We start from the raw sequence: 23,163 nt of genomic DNA, 5'->3' as shown, positions 1-23,163 counted from the left end.
CTACAACGCTATATGCATCTACGTAGTACGCCGTAATGCTACTGTGGTTTCTCTGCTCGACTTAACACTGAAATAATATGTGTGTGTTGAGATGTTGCATTAGTCGTCTCTATAATGGCACTGCATTCGGCTATAACTCTACTAGTATACATTAGACCTTGAAGACTGCTCTTAATACACTTTCAGTACTTGTTATGAAGCTGTGAAGATCTCAGGGAGTTCTAGTAAGTGTGTTAGGGTCACTATCTTGCTTTTTGTCAGCCCGTAGGCCTGCCTCGCAGACAGGCATATACCTCTATATAGCTGTACCAAAGCACTGCCGATAAGTTTAAGAAACATTTGAAATGGTGAAAAGACAATTTAACAGGCGCTCTGTAAAGGCTGAAAGGTCTATGAGCCTTTCGGTCATATCCCTTTACTGTAGAACAGAGAGGAGTGTATGCCTAACCAACATTTACCCCGGTCGTGACTCCTCGCAGCCAGAGCCCGGACGTCACCACTCGTACGTCGGTCACGCCCAAAGCTATCAGAGGTGCATTGAGTTTTGTACAAATATTTAATTCTATGCTTACCAGGATTGACGTAGAAATGCATTGTACATAGATGCTACCTCTTGGACTGAGTTATAACACCTAAGCTATCTGTTGATTTGACCGTACGACCACTGTGTACAAGGTCACAAAAACTTTGCCTAACTCATCTTCATATATTTAAGAGTCTTTCATGAAGTACTTGCCAGGCTAGACATGAGCTTGTGTTGGCGATACTCCTGCCAGTCAGCCATCCTCGATTTCAACATCCAACCCGACACCAAACGAAGATGTCGTACCTATATGTCCCATCCACCTATTAGAGAACCCGAATGTTGATTCAAATCCTATGAGTCACCTCCGCTTACGCCTAGGCACATCAGAGTCCTTCAGCACATGGGCGCGCTCGGACGAGCGGCGAGACAGTTTCGGCCATTATGATACCTGGGCACCAATACACCACCACCCCTCCAAAACCGCAGCGGCAGAGATATTAATACGCGACTCATGAGTCCGGCAGCTTCACTAGGGGATACTATATAACGACCTCAATGTCGGGACTGAAACACCACCATCATGCAAGCCCGTCACACCCTTCCATGCAGCCACCAACACTACAATCACATACTTGCATACATCTCCTTACATGCCAACTCAAAGTCATGTCGGTCAAGCAATTTAGTAAACAGATCACTGCATATTGCTTTCAGATCACGCTAGGGAGAGGTGAGCTTTTTATATGTGCATTTTTGGTATCTTTTATTTATCTATTTTTGGAGTTGATATGTTCGTCTGATGCTGCGCATGCGCGTACGACCGATGATGTGTATGCTACACCGTGTAAGACATAGGGTCTGGACGGGGTATCTGAAGTGGTGACCACGAACCATATATCGTTGAAGGCAACTTGGTTGTGATCGAGAGAAAAAACACACGCTTCACCCATGTTCCCATCATCAAGACCCAGAAGTCTCTTTTATGGGATCGTGCATCCTGTATGCACATTGCGTCAGCTGTCGTGGGTTGTGGTCGTAATCGTAATCTAATCGTAATCGTAATCGTAATCCGGGAAAAGAGTGGAAGGTGTGCCTGACTGGGCGCTTCATGAGAAGGTGGCAAGCTGGTGACAAGCGAAAGACTTTTGGGAGCTCTAAGAGCAAGGGATGTTGCTAAAGCAAGGGGAATGCCTAATCGAGACGTAGAGACGGGCCGGTTGTATTGCCAAAGGAACGCAAATTGTATGCGGAGCAGATCGACAGAAATCGGGTGACGGTGTGTGGGAGTCGCCGGTCTTACAAGAAGCGCGAATCCTTGGTCAGTGACGTGCAGACCTCTGGCACATGTACTTTCCAGATGAGGGTTGGATGCTTGAGGCGTTCCTAGTAGGTGTCATGGGCCAAGGCGGGTAGTATGGCATCATCGTCTGCGCCGTCGCGAAAGGCGAAGAGGTCGTCATCAGCCAGCGCAAAGGTTGCGTCCATGTTGAAGTTGAAGCCGAACTCGTTGTCAAGGCGAGCATGACGAAAAGACTCTGAGTCGTAGGTGATGCTGGCAGACACTGGATCTTGAGGGAACATGTCGAGCATGTCGGCCACATCAAAGAACGGAGCGAAGTCGTTGATAAAGGGACTGCCAATATCAGGAGTGATGTCGTTGACGGGAAGCGCATTCTCATAGGTCGAGCTAGGCGATGATATCGCAATGTTGGGGGCGACTTGAAAGTTGACAACCTCAGGAACAGTCGAAATCGCCGATGCGCGCTTAGCCTTGCGTGACTGGCGCTTCTTCTTCTCGCCTGGCTTCCTAGGACTATACTTGTAGTCCGGATGCTGGCGCAAGTGCTCTTCCTTGGCCGACTGTGCGGCAGCCTGCCAGGGCGCCTTGCCAGTTGGTCCGAGGTCCTTCCACATGTCGGAGCAGAATGAAGCTAGGACATTGTAAGCATGTTGTATTAGAGATGGAGAGTGCTGTGTGCACTTACATAACTCTTGAACAGTGAGCTGCGGGAACTCGATCTTCAGATCCTTAGCCATCGCATCTCGGAAGATGATCCAACAATTCATTGGTCGGGGAGCCTTCTTGATGACGTTGACAGAAAGGGCGTCCAAGCCGACAGCAGAATCGCTTGAAGTCTTCACCAACTGATAGTTGGGTTGGGCCTGAGGTGAAGCTGCGGTGTTCTTTGGCATCTTGACGATAGTGTGTGAGGTTTTGGTGGTCTCCATAGGAATGAGATCAATGAGTTTGATCGGCAATCCTGTCTTTTCGGCCAAGGCCTTCTTGAAGAGCTCTGCTACGCCGTTTCCGAGCAGAACGGGGAGGTTGTCCGGGATGATTACCATGGTGTCGCCGCGTTCGAAACCCTCGGCGCAAACGCGAAGAGCGTTTTCTAAACGGCTCAGTGCGTCCAGGGCGAGCTGAGACACTTCGCCAATGTCAGCGAGAGTGCGGTGGATCTCAGCGTTCATTGTGGTGAGACGATGATGTATGGGCTGGACAAAGTTGTTGTTGCAGAGAAAGTATGGAGCAATTGCGAAATGAAAAAGGATTTGAGTAGTGGAAGTTGGTGGTATTTCGACGAGATGGTGAGAGCAGAGACTTTGTTTGTGGCCGCGCCAAGGCTGAGCAGGCCAGGCAACGAGTCTGCGCGTTTGCAATGGTCAGTGCATACGTCAACAGCAGTATTTCCTCGCTCACCTGATGAGACTGTCTCAGTCTCCTTCACTTCGCGAACAATCCCGGATGGTCTCCTCTATAGCGCTGTTAAGAGGGATGTTCTTGCATACTGAGCCTTCTCACAAATGCTATTGGTTGTGACATACACCGTGATGTAACTTGAGGATGAAAACGAGATGAAATTGGAGAAGCCCTCAACTTTTGTCGGCGAAGTGGTATTTTGAGACAAAGGAAATAGCATCAAGCCACGCACGAGGCAGCGCTAAGACACGTGTAGCTGATTTGACGAAAGGTATGTCACTAACCAGATGCTGCGCAAATACGGCAACCCCTTGCATACACGACGCAAGCCGTAGAATTCCGAACATGCCGGTCGTTTCCAAAAAAAAAAAGACTCCTGGTGTTTCTCATGACGACATTCCGTTTGGCTTGATTTCTTGTGCGTTTTCTGAAAGGCTCCAATCTCTGACTTGGCCTTTCCAGTCTGCGATGCGCCCGTCACGAACCCTGACTACGACAACTCTGACCTCTGCTCCCTCGACGTAACACTTGGTGCCCCCGTCACCTTCTCTTAGTGATTCATCAGCGTTTTCTCGTGAACCTATGCCCCCACCGCCCCATAGTCCTTCGCCAGCGGGAGGAGCCGAGTGTGTGTCCTCGCCACCAGGACTAAAGGTATTGTTAGCCAGGTGTTGGGCTTTGTACCATGTCTCTTCCTCGGAGCCAGAAGGCACGAGTTCAGCAACGCCATTGATGGTGGCGCTGATGCGACTCAGGGACGCGGTGTTCATGCCAAGGAGAAGTTCGGCCAAGGATCCCGAACGTGGCGCTGGACCTGACGGCGAAGGCGAGCGACCCGGCTGGCTCAAGGTTGGAGGGCGGTGAGAAATCCAGTCATGCACCAGGAGAGATACTCGAGTGTTGGCCTCGAGATTCTGTGTTTTGCGGGAAGTTGAAGGTGTTGTCATGATGATAGTGGGAGTTGGAGAATACGGAGTGTTAGGTAAGTAGGTGTAGTTCATCAACGAGACGTGAGGAATGTTTTCCGAGCACGTTGCAAGATGGAGCTGTTTGAACTTGTTAGCACATAAGCATACGAGAGATCGGGGGTGTTGGCAATGCATGTGTTTATGAGGCGGGTATGAATCACGACACTTGGTAGGAAGGGTTTGGGGGGAAATGAACTGCTCGAAACAAGCGAGGAGGGGTTATGTAAGCATGCGACGTGTGTTGGAATGTGATCCCGATGGAAGAATGAGATGAGACAAGATAAAAGTGTTTGGAGGGACTCACAAAGCGGGCATTCTGGAGGCAGGTCACCACCTCATCCGGTAAGCCGCTAGACATGGCGAGACGGATCAAGAGGGGGGTGAAGACGTGAGTCAAGAGAGGCAGGCTGCGAAAGGTGGACGGTGCTGCCGTGCTTGATCAGGCGCGTGAGGACGGTTGGCAGAACTTGACGGCGGGAAGGATGACGTTGCGTGGAGCTTGTCCGTGCAGCATCTCCGCCTCCGCCGAAGCGCGCGGCATTGCGCATTCCGACGGCGACCCGGCGACGCAGCCATTACCTCCTGCCACAACAGCCGCGTCTGCGATGGCTGCCCCGAATGCAATCCCGCCTATGGAGGGCACTGACAGCGTCCATGCCGACCCGAACAGCGTATCGTCGCCCACGCATGATGGTGCCCCCGCCTCGCCCATGGATGAAGCGACTCCCACATCGCCTGACCAAGGGAGCGCACCCCCCAACGCGCAGACGCAGCAGCGCGTGCAAGACATGTTGCACTCAGACGTGGGCGTCTCCACCCTGCTGAACCGCCTCAAGGCCAGCATTGCGAGCGCCAGAGTCAGTGGCCACGAAGCCGGGCTGTTGTGCATTCCGACGGCTAACACGCTGGGCAGGACTTCGCCAGCTTTCTCAAACGCCGGGGAGCTCTCGAGGAAGAGCACGCCGGCAGCCTCAAGAAACTAAGCCGTCTGACGCTCGACGGCGTGCGGAAGCCTGACACGCGGCACGAGAGCTACCAGACGCAGTTCGAGCAGGTCCTCCACGCAAACGAGCGCATCGCCGACAATGGCACCCAGTTCGGCCTTGCCCTACACGCCATGCACGAGAACCTGCTACAGCTGGCCAACAAGATGGATACAAGCCGCAAAACTTGGAAGCAGCAGGGGCTCTCGGCAGAGAACAAGGTTCAAGACGCCGAACGGCTGGCCGAGAAGGCCAAGGCCAAGTACGACCAGCTCGCCGAAGACCTTGACCGGGTCAAGACAGGCGACACAGGTGCGGGCAGGAAGTTTGGCTTGAAAGGGCCCAAGTCAGCCGCCCAGCACGAGGAGGACCTCCAGCGCAAGACTCAGGCGGCAGATCAGGACTATGCCAGCAAAGTCCAGACGGCACAGGTCTCCCGCAAAGAGCTCGTCGCGACTCTGCGGCCCCAGGCTGTCTCTGCGCTGCTGGATCTCATCAAGGAAACCGACGCTGCTCTGACTATGGAAATGCAGAAATACGGTAAGTCCACCTGCTGCCCGCGTCAGCTTCGACTGACGCTGTCATAGCCTCGTTCAACGAGAAACTTGTCGTCAACAATGGCCAGGTCGTCAGTCCACAGCCACCCAAGGGCGCGACTACTCAGGCCCCGTCCAGCATCAACCAGCTCATCTACCAGATCAACAATGAGCGCGACTTTGACGAATATATTTTGAGCCATGCCTCCAAAGCACCTATCACCAAATCAGAGCTACAGTACCTGAAGCATCCGACACAGGCGCAGACGCGGTCACATCCAACACCACCTGCTGCTGCGAGTAGTAACCGACGTACCTCCATGCAGCTGCAGAGTCAGCCGCCGCCCTCTTTCCCCATGCCGCAGCCAGATGCCAACCCTCTATCGCCTCAGGGCCCTTCCAGTCTCGAGCCCTCGTTTGGGGGTCCCGCACAGCTGCCACCTTCGTCGTTGCAATCGCAACCACAGCCTTCGCAAGCGCCGCAGTTCAGCAACTCGCCCTACTCACCCGTGGGGCCCACGCCTTACCCACAGTCAGACTATCCTCGTGGACCTGTCGGTCAGGCTACGGCACAGCAGACTAGCGGAATTCTTTACAACAATGCCCAACCCCCGGTCAATCCCGTCTTTGGCGTCACTCTGGAAGACCTGTTCCACCGAGATGGCTCACCCGTACCCATGGTAGTCTATCAGTGTATTCAGGCTGTGGATCTATACGGACTGGAAGTAGAGGGCATCTATCGGATCCCTGGAACCTCGTCGCATATCCAGCAAATGAAAGCTCTCTTTGACAGTGGTAGGTGATTATGACAATTAGTCAATGCGGGCGACTAACGCTATACAGACGCTTCCCAAGTAGATTTCCGCAACCCAGAGTCGTTTCAGCACGACGTCAACAGTGTGGCTGGTTTGCTGAAACAATTCTTCCGCGAGCTTCCGGATCCACTGCTCACCCGCGAATTCTACGGCAAGTATATCGATGCTGCACGCATCGATGACGAGACCATGCGACGTGATTCCATGCACGCGCTAATCAATGCTTTGCCCGATCCGAATTATGCGACACTTCGTGCCCTTGTTTTGCATCTGCATCGTGTGCAGCAATCCTCCGAGGTTAACCGCATGAGCACCGCAAATCTGGGTATCTGTTGGGCGTAAGTCATCACTCGACCGAATCTATGTATCGACTAACCTCGTATAGGCCGTCCATAATGGGTCCTCATAAAGGCAACAATATGGCCGATGCCGGTCTGCAAGCCCGCGTAATCATTACCATTCTTGACAACGTGCTCCAGATATTTGACGAGGACTGAACAACTATCTTGCCTGGGCAGGGGCTCATGTCTGTCATGTTCTTGCAATCTCAAATCACGTTTCCTATTACCCTCTAGGTGTTCAATGTCTAATCCAATGCGGGCTCCGCTTGTGCGGGACGGCTACCGCATTCGTGAACAGCACTTTGTGTATGATTATGGTAGAGTACGAGAGAAGCAGGGACTAAGCTACATCATAAGAAGGCATGGTCGCTGCTCGCTGCTCGCTAAGGGGTATGAATAGCCACACGCAGGGATGGAGCAGTCAGGGACAGCGAAGTTCGAGGTCGAGGTTTAGAAGTGAATTGATCCAAATGGTCTCTTTCTAGTCTCGTGGTACATCTTGGGCCTCTACGATCATGTCAACAGATTAGATGCAAAGAATACGACCATGGATCTGGATGTTGGCCTGAAGACGCGATGAAAGTGTTCTGCGCTACATTGAAATGTAAACAGCGTTGCAACGCTTCCAGTAGAGCAATGTAGACGCGTGACGGAGGTTGGTGAGGTTTGCAGTGGGGCGCGCTTACCCCAGTGCCCCGGGCGGATACCTAGGCAGCGGGACGCTAGTGAGCTTGACAGGGACAGCTGCAGTAGGCTGATTGAGGGGAAGCTGTGCTGTAGCCCGCCCAAACCGACACAAACACCACCACTACTCCACTCCATACACGCTGTCGGCGTTGGTGTGCAAATTGACCTCACCCTCCAGCTCCGGTCCCGACAGTACCATCATGCTCACACGCCGTGTTTGTGCCAGTGTGCGCGGCATCCTCTCCCCGCCGTGTGCCACCGCCGTCCGCTCTCAGGCCTTCAGTGCTGGCGCTCCAACACAAAGCCCGGCTAGAGCTCCTACCCTCGCCGACATCACACCCGATAGTGCTGCCAGCTTCAACGAGAAGCAGAAGAGCTTCCGCGACGGTCTGGTAGCTGCTCAGAAGCGAAAGGAACAGGAAGAGAGTCCGTTGCACGTCGCCCAACCTGAATTACCCAAGAGCGCTAACGTGAGTAACTACAGAAGATGCCCGCGCCCGTGAGCAAGAAAACGGCAAGAAGAAGGGCGGTGCGCTATCATCTCTCATCTACGGCACGCCCGAGGGCCGCGAACTCGACAAGGACATTGAGCGCAGCTTTTCTCAGGTCTTAGCTCGCGGCAAATACGTCCACTCCATTGTATTCCACGAGGTACTGCAAGACAAGGTCGAAGAGTACACCGAGTTGGTTGGAAGCTGGTACCCAAAGATGGCGTCCATTCCCGAGAACAAGGTCCATCTTGTAGGTAGCTGGAGGACTGAAGTGGGAGATTGCAACACCTTTGGTAAGTCTGCAACTCGCTCCAACGCTCGCATCTCTCTCAACGATGCTGACTATGCACCAAAGTACATATCTGGGAGTACCAACGCTACGAGGGTTACCACGAATCGCTACACAACATCCAATCCCATCCAGAGTTCCCTGCGTTCGATGCCAAACTCAAGACCTTGATCAAATCCAAGCACAACTCCCTAATGCAAGAGTTCTCCTTCTGGCCTACGACACCCCCACGCCAGCTCGGTGGCTTGTTCGAATTGCGCTCGTACACACTACATCCTGGCAATTTGCTCGAGTGGGAGACACATTGGCGACGTGGCTTGAAGGCCAGGCGGGAAGTCATGGAGGGTGTGGGTGCTTGGTTCGTCCAAATCGGTGATCTGAACACAGTACACCATCTGTGGCAATTCGCCAACCTGGAGGAACGCAAGGTCCGTCGTGAACAGAGCTGGAGTGTGGAAGGCTGGGGCGAGACAGTGCACAAGACCGTGCCGCTCATCCAGACCATGAGGAGCAGGATCTTGATTCCTTGCTCCTGGAGCACTGTTGCATAAGCTTCGATTGCACCGATCAAGCCACTCATCTGGTGTACGACCAAGTAAATGGCACTGTGCGCTGCTTACAGTGAGAGGGTGTCATGTCTGCTGTATCATGTATATGAGCAAGATCGATCACAATGTTCCAGAATGAGGCAAGTATCGCTAGTAGAGCCATCAAGCCTCCAGCGTCTAAGTGGTGCGAAGTTGCGAGGGGCTGCATCAATGTCAGATACACATTCGTAGAATATGATGATTCATCTCATTCGTTGTGCACACCGAGGTAGCGATCGTACCTGACATACCGTTTCCACGCTAAGATGTTGCCAAAACCGGCGGGCGGACGGGTCGCTACGTCATAAGATTTTGCGCTTGGCGCACCACCACATAGCAACAAGTGCCGCCGAAATCACTTTCGTTGCCAGAACCCCACAACAACTCGCCAACAGTTGCTGGTACTAAGCGAATAACACACCATGGTGTACATACGACAGGATAAGCTACCAAAGCTCAGGGAGTACAAGTACTCTGGCGTGGATCACAGCTTGCTTTCACAATATGTCCTCAAGCCTTTCTACTCTCATGTGGTCATCAAATGCTTTCCTATGTGGATGGCGTGAGTATTTCCAAAATCTCATACAAAGCAATACTAACATGTCTTAGACCCAACCTTGTAAGTTTGGCATAAAAAAAAAGATTTTATATGTCGAACCCCGCCGCAAGAGCTTCGTCCTTACTTACATGATGCTGTAGATAACACTCTCTGGGTTCGGGTTCATCATAGTCAACTTCCTCACCTTACTCTGGTATACACCGACCCTTGATCAAGATTGTCCGCCTTGGGTGTACGCCAGCTGGGCCATCGGACTGTTCCTCTACCAAACATTTGATGCTGTGGATGGGAGTCAGGCCCGCAGGACTCGCCAGAGCGGTCCTCTAGGCGAGCTGTTCGATCATGGAGTCGATGCGATCAATACGACACTGGAAGTATTGTTGTTCTCTGCGACAATGAATCTTGGCCAAGGCTGGAAGACAGTCCTCACGCTCTTTGCATGTAAGCCAGCACCTTGACATTACTTGCTTTGCATCTTATCTTGCTAACTACTGCAGCATCTCTGACATTCTACGTGCAGACCTGGGATGAGTATCATACCCATACACTGACTCTTGGTGTTATCTCTGGGCCAGTCGAGGGTATCATAACCTTGTGCATAGTGTATGCCTCAACTGCCTACCTTGGTGGAGGTAGCTTCTGGCAACGCTCCATGATCCAAAGTCTCGGAGTGAAAGAGCAAGGATTCATTCCAGAAGTGCTGTACAATTTGGCATGGAACGAATGGTATATGGTCTATGGAGGAGTTGTGCTCGTGTTTAACACTGTTTCGAGGTATGAACACATGCCATTGTACGAGACAGTAGGCTGACAATGACACAGCGCGCAAAATGTAATGAAGGCGCGTCGTGCCCGTGGTCAAAAGGCGCGAGTCGCTCTCCTGGGTCTTCTTACCTTCGGGGCGGCTTGGGTCCTCATCACGGCGTACTTGTACCTGCAACCTATGATCTTGCATCACCATCTGGTTCCGTTCATCTTCTACGCTGGTCTCATCAACGCGTACTCGGTGGGTCGCATGATCATCTCTCACCTTACAAAATCCCGATTTCCTCGAGGCAACGTACTGATGTACCCTCTCATCTACGGAGTGATCGATTCGCTCGGGCCATGGCTACAGGAGCACATTGGTGTCGGCTGGCCAAGTGCCTTGGGCAACGATGTTTATCAGGTTGCCTTTGTGTTCATGTGTCTAGGTCTTGCTGTCGGTGTGCATGGAAGCTTCATCGTGGATGTTATTTGGACGATCTGCGATTATTTAGACATCTGGTGTCTCACGATCAAGTACCCCTACCAGCCAGTAGAAGAAAACATCGAACGGAAGGGACAATGACGATCAGGCTACTGGGTCTCAACCACAAGGGGAGATGGAAAGGGTTGATGGGATTAATCCCACTATAAATTCCTTTGTTTGGGGATCTTTGCGTACGCCCGCAGGAACTCATCATCATATCTAGATGTTAGAGCTGTTGGCTGAGTAGCTTTACGAGGAGCACGACATCACGTAACTATAGTGCAGTGAAATACACCACACATTATCAACCTCAACTTCAGATACTCAAATATGTACCTTCCGCAATTCAAGGTTCCTGAGATTGATTGTGCCGGCCCGCATATATGTGTGGTGCCAGCGTGAGCCACGCTAGACCGATGTAGGTCACCCCCGAGCGCGTCTCCGCAATCACTCATCAACCGGAGCCAGGACTCTACAACCTCCAACGCAAACATGTCAACCGTGGGGGTAAATTTGGCTGTTACTAAAGACGGTGAGAGCTACAACAAACTACAGCGGCCCGATGGTTACCTTATGTCGACGCAGCCGCCCTCCATATCCTCCTCGACAGCGTCCCCGACTGCATACGGCAGCAAAAGAAAGTGCGCGCAAGAAGAGGCCGTCGGTGTTAAGCGCGCGAGGATCGCGCGCATCACAGCGCACCCAAAAAACCGGCCGCGCGCTGTAGATTCGTACCAAGAGTATGGGACACGGACGGTGCTACCAGGACTCGACGGTGAAGAGCAGTCATCCGACGAGACCACAAGCGAAGCGTTGGCCTACCTTCACGGTGTCCGGTGAGTGCTTACTTCATCTTTTGCACTCCCCTCACATGAGAGCATTATCAAGTGCATCGCTTATACATGAGGCCTAGGTCTGAAGCATCGGCGATTCCCACTCTACTCGTAGCCCCAAACAATGTCAACGCTGGCAAACTCGACTCAGACCATGACGAATCTCAATACAGAAGCCCGATGGATACTCAACGCGTCATATACAGGGAAGGAACCTGGATTGCCGTGGATTGGGAGTACAACGCTACCAAGTGGGAAACAGACTCGTTCGCCCTTGATCCACAGGAAGCTTGCACCAATGCTCTCCTCCAGCGCTTTCGAAACCTTCGCAAGAAACTCGCCGAAATGCGAAGGTATGGACGACTACCAGACACAGCAGCGAGCCGCGCAAAAGTAGAGAAGTTTGGAAAGCAGAAATGGTCGGAAACCATAGAGAAGGACTTACCGATTCTCCAAGAAATCATGCACATTGACGAGTCGACGCTGTATATGGCTCTACAAGGCTGCACGTTAGCATTGGGTCGATCAGCTAAGATATCCCGGGAGAAGAGCAGCTGGATATGGACCTTGTTGGCCCTAGTTGGAGATTTCGGTACTTTGGATCATGAGCGTGTGAGCAGAATTCGAGACTTGGGGCTCAGCGCAGGCCGGCTAGTGGGCCGACTCTACGCAGACAACAGAACATTGACGTGTGATGCACAAGAAGGCGAGTGCACTAGTCCCGAGGTCCTAGAGACCGATCCCAGAGAACAGACACATGGAGCTCACGACACGAGACATCTCGCGCCGAAAGTCACACAAACTCTGCGCGATGTTTCGGATGAGAAAGACAACGGATTAGACACGACGTCCTTCAGAAATGACAATGCCGTACTCAGCCAAAACACAGTCATTGAAGAGACGGATGATTCTGACGCAGAGATGATCATGTCTGAGGATGAAGTTGAATCAGAAAGCATTCCGGAAGATGGAGGTCTTGAGGAAGCTCGAGCGCGTCTTCTTGCGCAACTCGGAGACCGCTTGGTACATTCACAAGTGCCTCTGCCTCATACGCCCCCAATGCAAGTCCATCATCACCTTTCAAGGGTCGAGGCTGAGAGGCAGCGACAAGAAATACGCCGAGGAGAGTTGCAGCAAATTGCGAGTGCCACCAAATTGGCGCCAGTTTCCGAGCCGACGCAGGCCAAACCGCAGTCCATTACCCCATTGTCCGAGAGTGACTGGAACACGAAGGCAGCCATCGACATGATTCTGACAGTTGTAGCCGAGTGCTATGGACAAAGAGATCTGCTGAAATTTCGACTGCTCTGGTAGTTGCACACAGCGCGATGACTAGAAACCCATGCATCAATTTATTCGTTGTAATCCTGTGACTATATTTTGGCTACCGCAGTGACGTCGGTGTGAAGATGCACGGGCCAAGTCGCGGAGTAGAACGATTCTTTGCACACGCGCGCTTGCTCTTGGGCGATTGAGTCACTTTCCAGGTCCATGCAGCGCATTTCACCCCACTTTGTCTGCCCCGCGCTCTTCCAGGACGCCCTCCGATATACCTTCGCATACCGTAAAGTCAGCCGAACATCTATCCGAACCTACATTCTTGCACCCCGCCGCCGCTTCTCTACGCAAACTTCGCCCTTGGGCTTCGACGACGACATGGGCAAAGAAGACAAGAACAAATCGTTCAACCTGAAGGTGCCAAAGGGCACACGCGACTGTACATTTTGCCCACATTGCGCCCAAACGACTCGCTAACTATGTCAGGGACTGGCGAGGATGCCGCACTTCGCGACAACCTGTTCCAAACGGTAACGGAAGTTTTCAAGCGCCACGGCGCTACGACACTCGACACGCCCGTCTTCGAACTCAAAGAGATCCTCAGCGGTAAATATGGAGAAGACTCAAAGTTGATATACGATCTGCAGGATCAAGGCGGCGAGCTCTGCTCACTGCGCTACGATCTCACCGTTCCACTTGCACGATGGCTCGCCATGAACCCTAGCGTCCAGAGTTTCAAGAGATACCAAATCGCTAAGGTGTACCGCCGCGACCAACCAGCCATGACCAAGGGTCGCATGCGAGAGTTTTACCAATGCGACTTCGATATCGCGGGTTCCTACGACGCCATGATTCCAGATGCCGAGGTACTCAAGATTGCGACCGACGTCTTCGATGCGCTCAAGTGGGACTCGTACACGATCAAGATAAATCACAGGAAGATTCTAGACGGCATGTTCAAGGCTGCTGGCGTCAAGGCAGAACTGATAAGGCCGATCAGCTCTGCTGTGGACAAACTAGACAAGGTGAGCTGAACATCTCCATGTCTCTGCCAATTACTAACATGCTGCAGCTACCATGGTCAGAGGTCAAGCAAGAAATGGAGACCAAGGGACTGCCAGCAGACATCGCGGATAAGATTGGTGAATGGGTGCAGCGCAAAGGCGGCGACGACATCATCGACTATCTCAAGACAAACGAGACCCTTTCTCAATCGGAAGATGTCAGCCAGGGTGTTCGGGAGATGGAACAGCTCTTCTCATACCTCGATGCTTTTGGTGCCCGCAAGAGAATCTCTTTCGATCTCTCACTCGCCAGAGGTCTAGACTACTACACTGGGCTCATCTACGAGGTAGTTACAGAAGGCTCAGCACCGCGCGTAAAAGGTCAGCAGCAAGAAATCGGCGTAGGAAGTGTCGCCGCTGGTGGTCGTTACGACGGGCTCGTGGGCATGTTCAGTGGCAAGCCTATTCCCTGTGTTGGCATATCTTTCGGCATCGATCGAATCATTAGCATCATGAAAGCCCGCGGCCAGTCGACACAGCGTGCCAAAGATGTCGATGCCTTCGTCGCAGCCTTTGGTGGTAAAGGCTTCACCGGCCTGTTGACAGAACGTATGCAAGTCGCTCAAGAGCTATGGGCTGCAGGCATCAAGGCTGAGTTCTCGTACAAACTGAAGCCGAAACTCCCTCAGCAATTCAAACAAGCTGAGGTGGCCGGTGTCCCGCTCCTCGTCATCCTTGGTGAGGATGAGCTCAAAGACGGCAAGGTCAAGATTAAGGTCCTGGGAATCAAAGATGACAACGACCCCGAGAAAGACGGTGTACTGGTGAACAGGACTGATATGATTGCCGAGATTCGGAAGCGACTACCAAGCGCAGCTTGATTGCAGTTGGCAGGCGGACTTCCAGACTGACAGTGCACTTATAGATACCCATAGACTACATTCTACAAGCTCCCCTACCCGGGGTTCACAGTGCCATTCGCAAGGACCAAATTTGGAGAGAGTCTAGAAGAACAAAAGCATGTGTACCTCGATCTAGGACGGACACGACGTTGATCCTTCCAGTCGGATGAATAGCGGTTTCCCTAGCATTACTTGAGTCGGACGTGTATATATACAAAAAGTCTACCGGAAATCACCGTGGTGCTTGAGGGGTTTCTTATCATTCAAGTCCGCATTGATTTTGCTGTCGCGTTGTTAGGCAGACCAGAACTGTGCGGCACCAATCTGTGTGAGGACATTGTAGAGAACTTATTTCATCTGCGCAATAGGTCTTATGTACAGACGCATAACTGAAGGAAAAATCTCGCACTCTGCTGCCATGAGGTTTTGATTGGAATTGGGTAGTTGATGTCAGTTTGCGTGTCTAGTAGCCGTCCTTGCCCCACTTGTTGTATGTGTCATGGAGTTCCTACGCTCGTCAATACAGTCTGATTGCTGGTAATCAAGGGCGTCAGCTTACCTTGGGGAGAGTGACGTTGGGAATGACGACCACGTTAAGCGCAGAAGGCGCATCCTTCTTGACGCTGGTGTCACCTCCGGGGTGGTACTGGTATGGGCCTACACCACCATCCTGCTTCCAAGGCTCACTGCCTGCGGCCTTGGCGACAGCTCGTTCCGAAGAAGCACTGGTAGGAGAGCGGGCTTGCAATTGTCAGCATGTGAAGACGGGCGCACGAGGCAGAATCGATGTATCCGGGAACATACAGAAGTGCCATCCTGCCAGACCGAAAACACCGCTCATGATAGCGAACAGAACCTGTAGACGAATCAGCTATGCGCCCTGTATTGTCCAATTGACGTGTCGCATCCTACATAGAGCTCAGGGTCGCGCTTCGCTCCGGTCTTGAGGGCGTCCTTGCCGGCCTGTCTCTCGCCCTCAGCGGCGGCGCTGGCCCATCGTCGAAGAGCAGGCGTAGGACGGACACGCGGGGCGGCGCGGAAGGCGGAGCGGGCAATGATGGAGGACATGATGGGGGGTGAGTGGCGTGGACGGGATGCGAGCTATGGGATGCGTGCAGCGCGGAGCAGTGGTTCGATGTTGAATCTCGCGGACGCCAAGCTTGGCGGCTGCGTCACAGCGACGGCCATGCCGGAAACAGTCAGGCGGACCTTGCAGTGCGCCGGGCAACGTCGAAGGGTCGAGCATCAACTTTATGCGCCCCTTTCAGCGCAATCACACGTCTTGTCCATCGTTCCATTAGCCTTTCGGCGCCGCAGCCCTTCCATTCACTCACTTCCAGTCGCTCCTTCCCCTGCCGGTCGCCATCCTCGCCCATCCGCGCTCCCCGTATTCGTCGCGACCACGCGCTGCACAAGCCGTGACTTCCCTCCAGCCACACCCTCAGCTCTTTGATGTCATGCTGCGTGCCGAGAGTGTAATCGCGCCCGCAACCACATCACCATGGCCATGACGCCGTCCGAACAGAAGCGCAGCTCGACTGGCAGTCGCGTGTTGGGCATGACGGGCCCAGCAGGCGAGCCCGGCCTGCCACCCTCGCGACCGTCGTCGATTGCGACTGCCAATTCGGGCAGCCAGAACAGATGGTCCCAGGCCAGCCCTGCACGACGAGGCGGCGGCATGAGCGTCGCCGGCAGTCTAGGACACAGCCGCCCAACGACGTCTGCCAGTAGAACCCATGTTCCGCTGGCAGCCCACGGCTTCTTTCGCCCCATGAGCTCGCAGCGTCTTCAACAACAACGCAACCAGCGCCCCAATTCCCTCCTCGGCCACGGCTCGCTCTATTCCGACGCTACACACGAAACGGGCAGCAATCCGTACCGCCAGAGTACAGGCTCTACGCAAACAATTCGGCACGGCGCCCCAACCCTGGGCCTCCATCACGAGCTGGACCCGCAGCCTCCGCCGTCGCGCGGCACCGACATCACCGATAGAGACATGCCCGACCGCACCACAGCCAACACCACGCCCACGGGCGCAGAAACAGTGCGCAGTCGAGGCGAGAGCATCACTCCCCTGCAGCGACCCAGGCCTCAGCACCTGGATCTCTCCAATGTTCATGGCCACGATCCCGGCAAGCTCCCAACGCCCAGCAAATCGCCCCGCTCTTTCGGTTCCAGCTTCATGTTGTCCAGTCGCGACGGACGCTCAGCCCAAATACGACCCCATCAAGGACACGAGAAACTCACCTCTGCCGAGTCGTCACCCAGAATAGCCCGCAAAGAAGCTACTAAGGAGGCAGTCAAGCGGGAGCTCGGCAGGAACTACCAGTACTTCTCTGGCAATACCGCGTTTTGCTGGGGCGGTAGATTACAAAATACCCGCGACCGTCCAGTCAACGTCGCCACGGCAATCCTCATCATCTTACCTGCTGGCCTTTTTTTCGGCTTCTCGTTCGTGGACTCCCCTCCACTGCTATTGTTCCTCACGCTAACTATTACTATAGGGCCCCTTGGCTATGGACCAACGTTTCTCCATCGATACCCATCCTCTTTGCATATTTGCTTCTCGTCTCCATCTCCTCTTTCCTTCATGCTTCAGCTTCAGATCCGGGCGTATGTCATGCACCTCCTTTGTCATGAACACTACTAACGCCGTATAGATACTTCCGCGAAATCTACATCCATTCCCCCCTCCTAATCCTAATGACGATCCGCTCAGTCTCGGTCCGCCCACCACTGAGTGGACCATGGTGGTCTCCGCAACCGGTACGAATGCAGCTATGGAGGTGCCGACGAAATATTGCAAGAGTTGCAACATCTGGCGACCTCCACGTGCTCACCATTGCCGTGTATGTGACAATTGCATCGAGACGCAAGATCACCATTGCGTCTGGCTCAACAATTGCGTGGGACGCCGCAACTACCGTTACTTCTTTGTCTTCGTGTGCGCCACCACGTTGCTAGGTCTTTTCCTCCTGGGCGCTAGTCTGGCACACATACTAGTCTGGCGGGCGCAAACTGGAGCATCCTTTGGCGAGGCCATCGATCGATGGCGTGTACCCTTTGCCATGTGTATATACGGACTCCTCGGGTGGTCATATCCCTTCAGTCTTGGCATATACCATCTGTTCCTGGTTGGTAGGGGCGAAACGACACGTGAATATTTGAACTCACACAAGTTCCTCAAAAAGGATCGGCATAGGCCCTTCACGCAGGGCTCCGCGTTAAAAAACTGGGTTGCTGTATTACAGCGACCACGCCCACCGACCTATCTCCATTTCAAGAGAAAGTACGAGGAGGGCGACCAAAGGTTTGGCTCGCGCAAAGACAAACGGACTGCGCCTCTAGTGCCAGAGCAACAGGGCGGCGGGGTGGAGATGCAGGATGTTAGTGGGTCTGGGGCATTCCAGGGCCCAGCCAGTAGGTCAGGACGTGACGCTGCAGACGCGACTGTGGCATGAGACGCTGTTTCTGATCAGCGTGATCATGTGGTTAGCCCATCTTAAGTAATAGCTTCTTCACAATACACGAGTGCAGGCACGGCACCATATGATCGTTCGCATGCACTGATGAGTGACTTCCTTGATTATGTGTACATTCCATGATAACATTGCAGCGGGCTCGGTTTCGAAGACCCGGCCCGTACGTGCCGGTAATAAGACGGAATGCGAGGAGTGGTGGTGCTGGTAACATTGGATATACAGGGCACGACGGCCTAATCGGCTGACTGACTAGCTGCATGTGTTTACCTCCCCAAATCGTCCATCCGTCCATCTATCTCCCAACTTTGGCTCGATGCGCCTCCCAATGCATGCCCACACACTCTCCTAAACCGGACCGACAGTTGTACACGTTTCTTCGCGTGCTCTTTGCCTATCGCGCGCAGACTTTGGCAGTGTTGCTTCGTGAGCGCCGTTGACCCGCCCAAAGCGTCCACCTCCTTCGCGCGTCAGTGCCTCACCCCTCAAGACCACGACCACGACGCGTGCTCCTGCCTTGCCCGTCCGCTGTCATGGCCGAGCGCGATCTATCCCCAACTTCAACATCCTCTACGCTCTCGAACATCACGGTGCGAACTGACAAGCAGGGCGATGCTCGCGCCACGTCCAGCGCGTCGCCTTCCATCTCGACGCCACCTACCAGCCTCGGCGACGAAGCCAGCGTCATGTCCGAGATGACGAAGATCGAACAAGCTGTCGAAGTGTACGAGGAGGCTCCGGGCCTCCAAATGCTCGGCGAGACCTCAGCGTCCGCGCAAACCACCACGCCCGACGCCGTCAACAACGAGGCCCGCCGCCCTGCTAGGAGCTCGCGCAAGTCCGTCACCACGTACAACGTGCAGATTCTCGCCGGAACTGCGATTCATACGCCGACCAAATACCTTGAGAAGCACCACAAGAATGTCGTGCACGGCTCTCTTGAGGAGCTCGCGAGGAAGGAGAAAGCCACACCTATGCGAAAGAAGATGCTGAAGCGGAAGTCTGACATGACTGATGCCAGCGATCAGGTCGAGGATCAGCTGGCTGCCGAAGCCGCCCAGGCAGCACGACGTCGCACCTCCTCTCGCGTGACGGACCTTCGCAAGGAGGTCCTCCGCAAAAGCGGTGTCGGCGACACCGTCGCAAGCATGTACTCAGGGGGAAAGGCTTTCGTTAAAAGCACTTTACGGCGCAGTACTTCAGAGCCATCCTTCAAATCCGGCCAATCAGCTTCCCCCGCGGCTTCTCTCAAGCGGTCTCGCGATGCTCTTGAGGATGGAGATGCAGATAGCCAAGACCAGGAAGGAAAGATCTTCTCGCAGCCCAAGTCGAAAGTCTGGCTCAAGCAAGGTTTGTATGTTGGCCAGGATCGCGACTTTGATCCTCGTCTCTCAGAAAGCCAGAACCGCGCGAAGAAGAGGGCCAAGAAACCATGGCAGGCCACAATCTTGCCCCTCCCGATTTTTGCCTGCGAACGTCTATTGAACGAGGACCCAAAACATGTATTCCGCGATTTCAAGTTGCCATTCGATACTTACAGCCCTCTACCCAGAAAGGTTAAGGTCGACGGCTGGGTCAAACTCAACAAAAGTAACCTCACTATGATCCCACTCAGTCAACAATGCTAACGACATGCAGACAGGTTCATCGGCGACGCATCTGCGCTGTGGAAACGCGACAAGCAAGACTCCTCCCAATGCTATTGCGATGAAGAAGATGGCTGTGGAGAGTCCTGTCACAATCGGATCATGGCGTATGAATGTGACAAAACCAACTGTCCACTGCCTCCGGACCTATGTAACAATCGGCCATTCGCAGAGCTCAAGAAGCGTGCAAAAGGCAACCGTTATGACTATGGTGTGGAAGTTCTCGATACAAAAGACCGAGGGTTCGGTGTTCGTGCTATGCGAACGTTCGAGCCACACCAGATCATCGTAGAATATGCTGGAGAGATCATTACCCAGTCTGAATGCGAGCGACGCATGAAACAGGTCTACAAGAAAGACAAGGTACGTTGTCAAGGTCTTGCCATACAGATTTCTGCTAATCCTCTGCAGTGCTATTATCTCATGAGCTTCGACAACAAAATGATCATTGATGCGACTCGTGGGACTATTGCTCGATTCGTTAATCACTCGTGTGAACCCAACTGCGAGATGATCAAGTGGACTGTGGGTGGAGAGCCTCGGATGGCGCTGTTCGCCGGTCCCCGCGGCATCATGACTGGCGATGAGCTGACCTACGATTACAATTTTGAGTAAGTCATGTCCTATAACATATATGTTGAACCGTTCTGACTTCCTTAGTCCGTTTTCCCAAAAGAACATTCAGGAATGCCGCTGTGGCACTGAATCATGCCGTGGGGTCCTCGGTCCCAAGCCAAAGAAACCCATTGAAGAGAAGTCAATAGCTTCAGTGCTCATCACAGGCACGAAACGCAAGCTGCAGGATTTGCTCGGTCCTCGAAGGCCTGGTTCTGAAAGCACCCAAAGCTCCCCCAAGAAGCGCAGGATGCTTGCAGGCAACTCAGCTAGCGCCAAGGCGAAAAATGCTGTCGCTCGATTGGAGTCTGCTCGTGAGCGAGTCGAGAGGGAAGCAGATGCGCTGTCGCGCCAGAATGCATCCCGCGAAAACCGCGCTCTAAAGCGATCAAGTTCCGGAACTCTTGATAAACGTACGAGATCAGCTAATCTCCGGACGGCGAAGCCATTTACCGTCAAATCTACCCGACACACAACCGTCAGCTTTCAAAGGAAGGTTACTAGGCCTGGTGCACTGAAGAAGGTCAAGAAGCCTACTCGACCACTGTCAAGCAGAAAGGCACTTCGCTCCCAACGACCGAGCACGCCAAATCGAGAAACGAGCACTGAGGTACTGGATTCAGAGGATAATGCTTCACCAAACATAACCCCTGCATCTTTACGCAGCGCTTCTAAGAAATCGCCTTACACCAGCCCTGTCTCACGAGAGCCTCTTGCAAAGGGCGCCACGACTGCAGTGAAAGACCATGTTTCACACAAACCTTCGGTACGGAGCCTACGAGGAAGGTGATGAACGTGTCATTAAACTCTGTTGTATCGTAGCTTTGTTTCAACCCACATCATGCGGCAGATTTTCGCGAAGGGCTATCTGACTTGAACAGGCTTGCTGGGCTGTTTCCCAGTGACTTCAGATGTGTATGTACAGGTAGTCCTCTCCGGTTTTTAACGTGAACAATAGAATGATGGTTCCATGCGAATAGTAACTATTGCGGCGTGATGTGTCAATGCTTTGTTCACATTTTTGCCGCTACCCAGTGGTCGTGTTGTAAAGCTCCTCCTGTTGGTAATATCTAAATCAGTGGAGAGATGTCCATATCTGTGATACACAAACGCCTCTCCATCGCCATGTCGGTGAGACTATATCATACCGTTCGAAAGCAAACACAGCGGTAAAGATCACGCTGACACATTGAGACACGCAGTTGTCGCAAGTGCTTACAGATAGAAGATGTATGTGGCGAACGAGTATGTACATATCATTAAGCTCCCTCTGAACGATCGCTGCCCTCAATACAAAGACCAAAGTCAGAAACCATCCCCCAAGAACTCAACCTGGCGTACGCATTAGATACTAGATACATAATTTATAAGGAAAGAAGATGCCACGCCGTAAGCAGAACAAGACTCCAATCCCATCGCCGCATATGTTGTTGTGGTCGATCGGCCATGTCGGAAGATTCTCGCATGTTTTTTTATCGGCATTATAGCAAGGCTTTGAGGCGACTTGTATCCGCGTACTTGTCAATTGGCGTAAGTACTTGGACAAATCCCCTTGTTATCGTGTAAAAAGGGATGATCGAAGTGAAAGCGGTGATGAGCTGAGACGGCATCAATCTGTAGTCGTTGGGTGTGATGCAACTACAGGCAGTGTCTCTCTGTCGAGTCTCTGTCGAGAGAGGGAGGAAGAGAGGAGAGTGATCTATTGGACGGTACAGCCGCCACTGACGCCGCCAAGTTGGACGGTGCAGCCGTTGACGCCGCCTTTGGCATTGCGTTGGATGGTGCAGCCGCCTTTGGTGCCGCCTTTGGCAATGCGTTGGACGGTGCAGCCGCCTTTGACGCCACGATGAAGGGCCATGCTGACAGTTGAGTTGGCTTGGGTGGTTTGAGGTGATTGAAGGATATGTAGAGAGCTTGAAATTGTAGGTAGATAGTGTTCTGTTGGCTGGAAGAACAATAAATTTACGGACCATGAGCACCGTTTTATACAACGGAAAAGAGTATATGGGAAAGGACGAAGCTTCCTTTGTGGCTGTTGTTGTCAAAAGGTCCAGAGCATGGTCCCGACAAGGGTAAGGCCCTCGATGTTAGCTTACTATTGTTCTCGGACATGGTATGTCATACCACGTGACTTTGCTTACTATTGTTCCAAAGCCATTGCACCTGTAAAGAATGAGAACAAAGGAGATTCAAGCGGCAGAGAAAAGTCTCGACAAGGTTCTGTGCCGAATTCTAAGCAAGGGGTGATCTGAGTCGCCGACTATTGTGTCCAGTAGAGTGGGCCCGATTCACGACCTCAACAGCTAGTCGGTCGATCTAAACATCACATTGGTTGGTATGGCAATGTACATTTTCCTCAGTAGGAAAGTCCCTGCATGTTGCAAGTCATGTCAGTTGGGAAGGAGCAAGTGAGTTTCCACGTGGGAAATATTCACTGCTGAAGGTTCGCCTGTTGCCATGAATGAGCGAACACAGGCATACCGTCACAAATGTTCTCTCGGTCAAGGAGCTAATGGGTATCTAAAGTCTTCAAAGAGAAGCAGCGTGATGAGGTGGATAATAAACGTGATTTAGAGACTCAATGAGCTATGCAAAGGTACCGGTGTACGAGCACTCAAGGTCATATGTCTCCGGTGCTTCCGGACGGCAAGCGAAATCCTTACATATGCATGACTTCCGAATCGAGAAGATT

General features: G+C 52.9%; 8 protein-coding genes across 8 annotated transcripts; 6 read left to right on the top strand and 2 right to left on the bottom strand.

The window, feature by feature from the left end:
- Nucleotides 1-1,909: 1,909 nt before the first annotated feature.
- Nucleotides 1,910-2,998, bottom strand: J4E92_005351 (uncharacterized protein; the record flags this gene model as incomplete). Its single annotated transcript, XM_051496733.1, has 2 exons — nt 1,910-2,457; nt 2,512-2,998. 2 exons carry the CDS (start codon nt 2,996-2,998, stop codon nt 1,910-1,912), a joined length of 1,035 nt encoding a protein of 344 aa, XP_051353453.1.
- Nucleotides 2,999-4,800: 1,802 nt separating this feature from the next.
- J4E92_005350 (uncharacterized protein) lies at nt 4,801-7,026 on the top strand (the record flags this gene model as incomplete). The annotated part of the gene is made up of 5 exons (XM_051496732.1): nt 4,801-5,052; nt 5,109-5,718; nt 5,766-6,509; nt 6,558-6,867; nt 6,915-7,026. The coding sequence occupies 5 exons, from the start codon at nt 4,801-4,803 to the stop codon at nt 7,024-7,026; spliced, it is 2,028 nt and encodes a 675-aa protein (XP_051353452.1).
- Nucleotides 7,027-7,757: 731 nt separating this feature from the next.
- J4E92_005349 (uncharacterized protein) lies at nt 7,758-8,888 on the top strand (the record flags this gene model as incomplete). The annotated part of the gene is made up of 3 exons (XM_051496731.1): nt 7,758-7,983; nt 8,042-8,341; nt 8,404-8,888. 3 exons carry the CDS (start codon nt 7,758-7,760, stop codon nt 8,886-8,888), a joined length of 1,011 nt encoding a protein of 336 aa, XP_051353451.1.
- A 2,318-nt stretch (nt 8,889-11,206) lies between these two features.
- On the top strand, nt 11,207-12,861 carry J4E92_005348 (uncharacterized protein; the record flags this gene model as incomplete). Its single annotated transcript, XM_051496730.1, has 2 exons — nt 11,207-11,550; nt 11,628-12,861. The coding sequence occupies 2 exons, from the start codon at nt 11,207-11,209 to the stop codon at nt 12,859-12,861; spliced, it is 1,578 nt and encodes a 525-aa protein (XP_051353450.1).
- Nucleotides 12,862-13,038: 177 nt separating this feature from the next.
- J4E92_005347 (uncharacterized protein) lies at nt 13,039-14,710 on the top strand (the record flags this gene model as incomplete). The annotated part of the gene is made up of 3 exons (XM_051496729.1): nt 13,039-13,264; nt 13,312-13,850; nt 13,898-14,710. The coding sequence occupies 3 exons, from the start codon at nt 13,039-13,041 to the stop codon at nt 14,708-14,710; spliced, it is 1,578 nt and encodes a 525-aa protein (XP_051353449.1).
- Nucleotides 14,711-15,194: 484 nt separating this feature from the next.
- Nucleotides 15,195-15,799, bottom strand: J4E92_005346 (uncharacterized protein; the record flags this gene model as incomplete). Its single annotated transcript, XM_051496728.1, has 4 exons — nt 15,195-15,239; nt 15,291-15,472; nt 15,536-15,587; nt 15,644-15,799. The coding sequence occupies 4 exons, from the start codon at nt 15,797-15,799 to the stop codon at nt 15,195-15,197; spliced, it is 435 nt and encodes a 144-aa protein (XP_051353448.1).
- A 433-nt stretch (nt 15,800-16,232) lies between these two features.
- J4E92_005345 (uncharacterized protein) lies at nt 16,233-18,192 on the top strand (the record flags this gene model as incomplete). The annotated part of the gene is made up of 3 exons (XM_051496727.1): nt 16,233-17,182; nt 17,236-17,344; nt 17,392-18,192. 3 exons carry the CDS (start codon nt 16,233-16,235, stop codon nt 18,190-18,192), a joined length of 1,860 nt encoding a protein of 619 aa, XP_051353447.1.
- A 551-nt stretch (nt 18,193-18,743) lies between these two features.
- On the top strand, nt 18,744-21,417 carry J4E92_005344 (uncharacterized protein; the record flags this gene model as incomplete). Its single annotated transcript, XM_051496726.1, has 5 exons — nt 18,744-19,800; nt 19,849-20,219; nt 20,268-20,467; nt 20,517-21,237; nt 21,397-21,417. The coding sequence occupies 5 exons, from the start codon at nt 18,744-18,746 to the stop codon at nt 21,415-21,417; spliced, it is 2,370 nt and encodes a 789-aa protein (XP_051353446.1).
- Between the last annotated feature and the right edge of the window lie 1,746 nt (nt 21,418-23,163).

The sequence above is a fragment of the Alternaria infectoria genome (genome assembly GCF_024043175.1).
Source record: "Alternaria infectoria strain BMP 0036 chromosome Unknown scaffold_7, whole genome shotgun sequence".
Lineage (NCBI taxonomy): Eukaryota > Fungi > Ascomycota > Dothideomycetes > Pleosporales > Pleosporaceae > Alternaria > Alternaria infectoria.
The sequence above is the reverse complement of the archived record's forward strand: the minus strand, read 5'-3'. Positions and strand labels throughout refer to the sequence as shown.